At 28.5% G+C, this 8,157-nt stretch overlaps 2 protein-coding genes and 1 long non-coding RNA gene across 3 annotated transcripts in view; 2 read left to right on the top strand and 1 right to left on the bottom strand.

Annotated features, from left to right (window-relative positions):
• LOC123300168 (probable G-protein coupled receptor CG31760) overlaps window positions 1-8,157 on the bottom strand; it is a 110,425-nt gene that overhangs the window by 28,456 nt on the left and 73,812 nt on the right. The window contains exons 3-7 of the mRNA XM_044882677.1: window positions 6,011-6,242; window positions 4,902-5,097; window positions 4,376-4,540; window positions 4,160-4,298; window positions 3,530-3,668 (exon numbers count right to left, since the gene is read on the bottom strand). Of these exons, the coding sequence (XP_044738612.1) occupies window positions 3,530-3,668; window positions 4,160-4,298; window positions 4,376-4,540; window positions 4,902-5,097; window positions 6,011-6,242 (871 nt within the window). The remainder of the gene's footprint in view (window positions 1-3,529; window positions 3,669-4,159; window positions 4,299-4,375; window positions 4,541-4,901; window positions 5,098-6,010; window positions 6,243-8,157) is intronic.
• LOC123300176 lies at window positions 179-1,108 on the top strand. Its single transcript, XR_006535379.1, has 3 exons — window positions 179-376; window positions 469-604; window positions 1,018-1,108. It is a non-coding gene; the product is annotated as an uncharacterized LOC123300176 (long non-coding RNA).
• LOC123300175 (venom peptide Pc-like) lies at window positions 2,287-3,353 on the top strand. The gene is made up of 3 exons (XM_044882684.1): window positions 2,287-2,399; window positions 2,829-2,958; window positions 3,223-3,353. Exons 1-3 carry the CDS (start codon window positions 2,342-2,344, stop codon window positions 3,326-3,328), a joined length of 294 nt encoding a protein of 97 aa, XP_044738619.1. The 5' UTR covers window positions 2,287-2,341; the 3' UTR covers window positions 3,329-3,353.

Genomic DNA, 8,157 nt, shown 5'->3' with positions numbered 1-8,157 from the left:
TGCAGTTGATCTTTGGTAAAATGAAAAATTCAATATATTTAATTATTGTAATAATTGCAGTATCTTGCAATAATGCAGAAACTGATAAGTTCAAAATATTAAATTTTCGGAACGACAGAATAGAGCAGTGAACAAAAAAATATTAACTTGATTCAAAAATTATGTATTATTAAAACTAGTACGTTATATTTCAATTATATTTAAGCCATTATTCATGTTTAGCAGAAAGCTTCTTTGAAAAGCGTAAGTGATTTCGATTTTCAATTTTAATCATCGTGAAAAATTCTTAAAATAAATGGAAAAGCTAAATATAAAGAGTGTTAACCACAGTTTCATTTTGAACTATTTCAGCAAAACTGCAAGGTTTTAAATCAAAGTACGTCATTATCTCGAGGAAATTGTTGCAAATTAAACATTCAATTTATTTAAGAAGCTTATTTCTAATAATTTAAATAAGCAAAATTTTAGATACTTCATCTGACGATGATTTTTGCAATTTTGGCGACTTCAAAATAAAATTGAATGAATGGGCACCTGCAGCACTTGGAGAGTGTAAGAAATGCAAATGTAATAGTGTCAATCCTGAAAGTCTGAAATGTGTACCGTTAGTTTTAAAATATAAATCATGAATTACAATAGTCTCTGGTAAATATAACACTTACAGAAATAATGATAAATTAAGGAAAAATAAATATTCTAGAACTTTTTATTGTATAAATTACTTTTTTAATAAAATCATCTCCGAAATACCGAATTGAATACCTCCACTCGTCGAGAAAGACAAAATCGAAAGACAATTATTGGCATTTATTTCACAATGAAAATTTCTAATCATTAAAGTTTTTGTAAGCGTGTCAATTATTTAACTATAGACGCACTTACATATCACGTTAATGGCACATCGGCTCGAAAACATTGACAATTATTTAAAAATCCATGCTCTATATGATTGTTTTATACAATTGCGATAACTGTCAGAGATTCTTCAAAGAAATAAAAATGATTATAATTTTTTAGGTGTGCTCGGGGACGTATAAAGCCTGAAGATAAAGAGAGATGCCATTTTACTGAAGAAGACAGGTCGCTTCAATATCCAGATTGTTGCTCAAGATTAGTTTGCAAATAAATTAAGATATTAAAAATATGTTTAATTATCTATTTGAATAAATAAATTTCTTAAATTAGTAATTATCCATTTACGATAGTAATTTTCTTTTCTGGGAGGAAACCAAAATTCGAACGTACATTCCGAACGTTCATAATGTTATAGAAATATAACTTAGAATGGTTCAATTTTTGAGTTTATTTTGACTTAGAGTGTACATAGCTTATCATCACGAAAAACATCTTAATTTCATAATTATTAATTTAAATGATTTAGAAAGTAGAAATTTTGAGGTCATTTCTTAATGAGTGGCATCAGTGCACCACTTGTGAGGTATGCAGATGCTTAGATTAAAATGATCCACCCTGTATAATATAAAAAGTTACAAATGTAAATGAACTTGTTTGTATACTCTAAATTTTTTAGTTTAAGCCTTATTATTATGACATAAGTATATTCGGAAATAAAATATTCAAATTAATTTTTATCATTTTACAATTTAAATAGTTATAATTAAAATTTTGGACCCGGGTATCATTTATTAGTTGTTTACCTCTGTATACAAAGACCTCTTTAATATAAGCCTTTCTACTATTTTAATAGATTACACATTCGACTGCTAAAGTAGCTAAAAGTGTGTAATGCTCATATGATGAAAAACGCTATTCCATAAATTTTTTGAAGGGAAAATAACACAAGATAATTTATATGAATAAAGAACGAAAAGTTTCTGAGATATGAATTGGAATTGCTCCACGAATAGGATTCAATTTTTGTATAATGTGGATTAAAATTACTATAGAAACTCATTTTTCCAAATCGGAGACAAAAAAATGTTTCTGTTTTTCTTAAGGAAAGCAAATGTTTCGGAATTTGATGAAACTTAACACAAAAGAAAATTTTCACCTGATGTTTATACTTTTTGGTCTAGTTCGTTGAACCATCAAGTTAATAATTTTTGAGATAACACTATATTAAAATTACAGGAATGTTTCGTTTTTTATTTTTATAGACATGCATTAAATACAAATGCGACTTAATTAAGTAACAATAATAAAAATGTTATTACGTGTTTATAACGCTTATAAAATTGTCAATTTAGATAATTTTTATAAGGAAACATATTCGAATCTCAGTGAATATTTGGGCATTTCATACTATTTTTACTATATGACAAAAAAGAATCTATACCAAATAAATTTGTCAGTGATTTTCAAATTCTTGGTTATTTGAAAAATGAAAAAACTTTTATTAATAATGGTCTTAATTGTATTTTCTAACTGTGTGGAAAAAGGTAAGAATATTTTTCATAACAATATAAAGCTTCTTACAGGTCCATTTTAGCATGTATTTATAACATATATTGGTGCTTAAAGTTCTAAAAAAACTATGCTTTTGAGTGAGTCTTGTGTCAGACAAATTTAATTTTCAGTTGAAAATATGGTTCCGCTTATTTTTTCTCACTCCTTGTGAGAGAGCAAGAAATGGTTTATCTTCAATTTGACTCTCTCTTATTTAAAATTATTTTAATTTGATAATAAAAACCAAGAAAATGAAATATCATTCAAAACAATTTTCATTTATGACACTCGTTTTCCAATCGCATTAGATTTCCTCTTCTTTTGGCTAATGCACTACGCACCAAGACTAAATATATTGAGTGAAATTTCGTGATTAATCACAACGCTCTCGAACCAAAATTATGTATAAATTACCATTCCAGAAGATGCACCAAGCTGTGATGTAAATGGTTTAAAAATTCCAGATGGCGAAAATTCACCTGCACCGATTGGCGAATGTGCGATATATTCATGCCAAGTTCAAAATAAGCAGCAGTCAATTCAAGCACTGACGTAAGTATTTAACATATAGAAACAAAGAGGGGAATTTTAATAAAACTAAGTAGTATAATAGTCTCAAATCAAATAAAAATTGTTTTCTGCAAAATAGGTTTTATTGACAATAACGGGTTTATGTCAAAGTAAAGTGTACAGTTCTTAATTGATTAATATACTGCGATCAGATATGTTGATGAACACCAAATAAGAATAAAAATAAGCCAAAAGTACCAAAGAGTAAAATATAGTGAACACATATAGAAAGTTTTTATTTTTTAGATGCCCTGAATTTGGCTACGATCCTAGCAAGTGTTTTAAAATACCAATGAATTTATCTCTGCAGTATCCTGACTGTTGCCCACAGGTCAAATGTAATAACAAATAATAAAATAATGTTATAACGAGTAAAAAATTTCATTTGTGTCTATGTAACTTTTTTTTAAAATAAAATTACTCTTTAAAAATATATAAAAGCAATAATTTGGTGTGACTTTAATTTAACGCCAATTTCTTGGCATGAACTTTTCGCCAATTTTCGCAAATATAGTAACGTGTGTGATTAAAAAGTATAATAATTTGGACTTACCTTCAACAAGAGTGCCATTGAATACTCCATTATGACGCGGTGAATAAAATCCACGTCGACATTTGCATTGATAATTTCCACGTACCCATCCTTTACTTGGACTAGATGTTAAGGGATTATTCCAACCACGATATACACACTTAAAATATCAAATGAACAAATAGTTATTACTTTATCATAGATTGCACAATCTTTTTTATTTACCTAAACGGTTTAAAGTTATTGGAGTCCACGTTATATATATCTACACTAATTATTATATAGAGAGAAAGAATTTGATATTTGCTTGTTTGTTTGTTTGTAATGAATAAACTAAAAAACTACTCGACCGATTTTCAAAATTATTTCTCAAATATAAAGCTAAATTATCAGAAAAATTAGAGATCTCTACGAAAATTGCAAGAATGTAACCCAAGGGGTCAAATATTTGTTTATAAAAGTCATTCTAATGGATTAACTACTGGACCGATTTTAAAAAGTCTTTCACCTATACAAAGCCGCACTATCAACAAGCAACATGACTTGTATTAGGGTTCCGTACAAAATCCCAATGATAAAAAAACATCCAATCTGCAGGAATATTTCAAGTGGTGCTAACAGGAAACAAAACTATGATATAATAAAACTTACTTGTGTGGTGGTATTGTGACACTTGTGTGTACCATAAAATGCATAGATTTGATTGGATATTGATGTTTCTGGATTGTAATCGCATTGATTTATTTCTAAATTCGATATTTCAATATCAATACTTAAAAATCCTTTAATACTGTAAAGAGAATTCAGAACTTAAAAAATATATATATTATAACCAAAAACAAATCCAGAATATATTTAAAACTTTACCCTGGGCGATGTACAGGAATAATTGGCACACTATAAGACATAACCCATCCACTTCGTGCACATGAATAATATGGATACGTCCACCAGCCTTTAAATGATACATTCGATGGATTTAACATAAATTTTGATGATTTTAAACTGGGACTGGTTAAGGGATCTTCATACCTGAAAATATAACTACTTTAACAAAACTATAAAGACGTAGAGTTCTCTCTACGCTTCAGGGAAAGTAGTTATTATAGAAAGAAATATTTTACAAAATAAAACAACTGTCATTACAAATCGCTTATATGAAACGATGGAAATAAAAAAATAATCTCTTTTTGGAGTTTCTTTGAAAAAACTCTTTCAGGAAAAAGTTGTTGGTTTCAAAAGCGAGCATCATTCAGTATTCTAGTATTCAGGTTCATAGCCATTAAGGGTTACCAGTAGTTTAAAATTGTTTCTTCCAAAAAAAGTCAACATCAAACTGTTGCTATGAACCATTTTTGGAAAATCGAATTGACAAAAATGGAATTTAACTTACCATGGATATGATGAATCAGGTAATGAACCAATTTTAGGAATACCTTCCATTAATTTGCGTGGGCCTTCTAAACCAGTACGTACCCACCATGAACAAGAATTTAATAAGCCATTTGATGAATTTAAAGCTAAAACTCGTGCAGATATGATTGTTGCATCTGCTAGTAATAAATTTCTTGCAACCGCATCTTGTAAACCTAATGAAAAAGTTGCCATATTGCATTAAACATATAATAAAAACTACTTTTCTAGAGTCCGGTAAAAAAACTCTCGATTTTGAATTTATTGTATTGAATTGAATATTTGTATTGAATTTATTTACATGTATTTGAATTTCATATTTTTATCATTTCATTTTTATATTTAATATTTAGCAATAAATATCAAAATCAAAACAAGTGAAAACAAACAATTGACTGAGTTAATTGTTGAAATACCATGTATAGTCAGTGTTGATTTCTTTATCACATTACACATACAAACATGTGACACATACGAAGATAATCAAGTATAGTACATATTATAAAATTTCCGCCTAATTGACGCCCTCACGGGTAAACAGTGATGTTTACGAAAAAATGTTTCAAACAAAAGTTGTTTAATTTTTGATAAGGAACATTTTTTATATTTAAACTTTTGTTCTATCTCTAACGGTTTATAAGATGGGTCCTACGGACCCAAGACCCAATTGACCTATGATGCTCATTTACGAACTTGACCTCACTTTTTACGTCCTGAGTACGCTGTAAAAATTTCAGCTCGATATCTTTTTTCGTTTTTGAGTTATCGTGTCCACAGACGGACGGACGGACATCCGGAAATGGACTAATTAGGTGTTTTTATGAACAGCTATGACAAAATGTTTTTCCTAGCATCATTATTTTTAAGCGTTACAAACTTTGAACTAAACTTAATATACTATGTATATTTCATATATACATGGTATAATTAATATATAATTCTTTACTACATTACATAATTAAAGTAAATTAAAGCCTAATTTGCTAGTAGTAAAATCTGACTGCAATTTGTGAATTATTTTTAATTGAGCAAGACATTCATATAAAAGTACACAGCGCGAACAAGAGCTATAATATTTATAAGACTTACTTCCATGATGTGATAATCCCATGTCTAATAATAATAATGCTGCCATGTCGGCTCGTTGACGTGCTGGTTCTGAACGGATACCTTTAATAGGAACAGGTAACGTGCGATACTGTTCTGTTACACATAATGTACCACGACTTTCTATGCTAATATCGTTTATTAATTGCAGAGCATATTCAATATTATCATTAACTACATTTTCTGTGTTGTGAAATGAATGTCCTCCATTGCCCTGGAAATAAAAAAGTAAATTAATAAAATTTTAAATTCGATGGAAGCAAGTTGTAGTCGCACAATTAGTGTGTGTTAGCATAAGTTGAATTATTAAAGTTTGCTATAGACAACTTGTATTACATGTATGTAATAACATTGGCACATATTTACTATATTTGCTTGCAACAATTATGGGATCAAACAAATATTTCCCTGTGTTGAACCACACCAAGCGAAATTATTATTTCAATCATTGTGACTTTTAGGCGATACATCAAAAATACTTCCACAATACCCTTTAGACTGAGTTTTAATAAATTTTGAAATAAAACAACTTTTGTAAAGATTGTAAAGAATGGGGAGAATTTGTTACCTTCGATTTGGGTACAAATAATTTTCTTGACTAATTTCTGATATATCATTCAAAGTCGCATAAGAAGGATGATATCCTAGGGTAGGTAGACAACAAAGCAAACTAAAAAGTAATACAAGGAATAGCTTTTTTTTTTAATTTTCAAAAAAAAAAGTTTTTAAACAAAGGGCTCGGTTGTGAAACATCAGGCAGTGATGACCACCAAGATTAAAACAAGGCTAATTTGATTGACTTTATCTTACAAACTTAGGAATTAACTTTGCTCTGCGTTTTGCACATTTGTCATGATCCTTTTGTAATTAACTGCTTCTGTCTGACATACTTGGTATTGTACTTTGATCCTTATGTTACACTTATGAAAGCATGATTTGCAAGATCAAGGCCAACATTCGTTAAACAAAGATAGTCAAATACAGTTTTGGTTTTGGACTTGATCTTGGTCTCACTCATTTTTAGCACCAGGTAAATTTTTTGGAACTAAAAAAAAGAAAAGTGGAAATATATAATTTTTCGGTCCAGATAGATCGATTTACGAAGAAAAAAAAGTAGAAAGAAGTATACAATCTTTTGGACAAATATTATCCGTCAAAAGAGTTAAAAAATATAAGAATAAGTAAATGGGCCTCTATGGAAAATCGCCGTGGGCGAAAAAGGTTCTATACACATCACTCCGTCACTGCATGTCATCTAAACAACTGTTATTCATTCTAATTTTTCAAAACTCTCCATTTCAAGCAAATTTTTCGAGAACTCCTCGAAAAGATGTTAATTAGACAGTGTTCATAACATTTCATGTGCTGTTGTAAAGAAAATTCTACATCACTTATTTTCATCACTTACTTTCCATTTGTGTAATCAATTTCATATCTTCGATATGCGTATAAAAACGTAAAGACCTTAGTAACCAAAGACCTCAGTTCTTATTATTTGTATTTTTCTATATTTAATCTACTTATATTTAAAACAGTTGTAAATAAGTATAATTTCATCTAAAGTTTTATTAAAATAAATTGTTTAAGAATTTTTATTTAAAAAATTTGACCTTTTAATCATTTTAAGTTAAAAATGATTAACAATTTTTAAATAAAACTTTATTAGGTCAGTTTTTATAAATGTTACTTTTCATTTTTTAATTTTTATTTATGATAAAATTATTTCATAAGTGACATACACGAGACTCTCAGATTTCATGTAAACTAAAAGCCTGGAAATAGAAATTGGACTGGACCGCTTACTTTATATATTACTTTCACGAATAATTTACTGATAAAAATGGTATATTCTCAGTATGGTAAAGTTTCAAAATTCGTAAAGTGAATTTGCAAAAGGTAAATGAACGGCAAAATTAAGAATTTCACGAATAATTTACGAATAAAAACGGAAAAATCTGAATATAAAAAAGGGAAATTCTTAAAGTGAACCACTAACTTAATATATAATTAGCGGGTCATCCTAATTTTTCCAAAAAGTAATGTAACGACAAAATAAAAAAAAATTTACAGATAAAAAACGGTAAATTCTCAGAATAGTAAAGTTTTGGTTCACTAACTAAATACAGGTG

The sequence above is a fragment of the Chrysoperla carnea genome, chromosome 5 (genome assembly GCF_905475395.1).
Source record: "Chrysoperla carnea chromosome 5, inChrCarn1.1, whole genome shotgun sequence".
Classification (NCBI taxonomy): Eukaryota; Metazoa; Arthropoda; class Insecta; order Neuroptera; family Chrysopidae; genus Chrysoperla; species Chrysoperla carnea.
This window is presented reverse-complemented; position numbering and strand designations above follow the sequence as displayed.

Bases quoted from the DNA above. Each gene is read 5' to 3' on its own strand.
- LOC123300175 (XM_044882684.1), top strand. From the start codon at position 2,342: ATGAAAAAACTTTTATTAATAATGGTCTTAATTGTATTTTCTAACTGT. The intron at 2,400-2,828 runs GTAAGAATATTT...TTACCATTCCAG, and splicing joins TTCTAACTGTGTGGAAAAAG to AAGATGCACCAAGCTGTGAT. The intron at 2,959-3,222 runs GTAAGTATTTAA...TTTATTTTTTAG, and splicing joins CAGTCAATTCAAGCACTGAC to ATGCCCTGAATTTGGCTACG.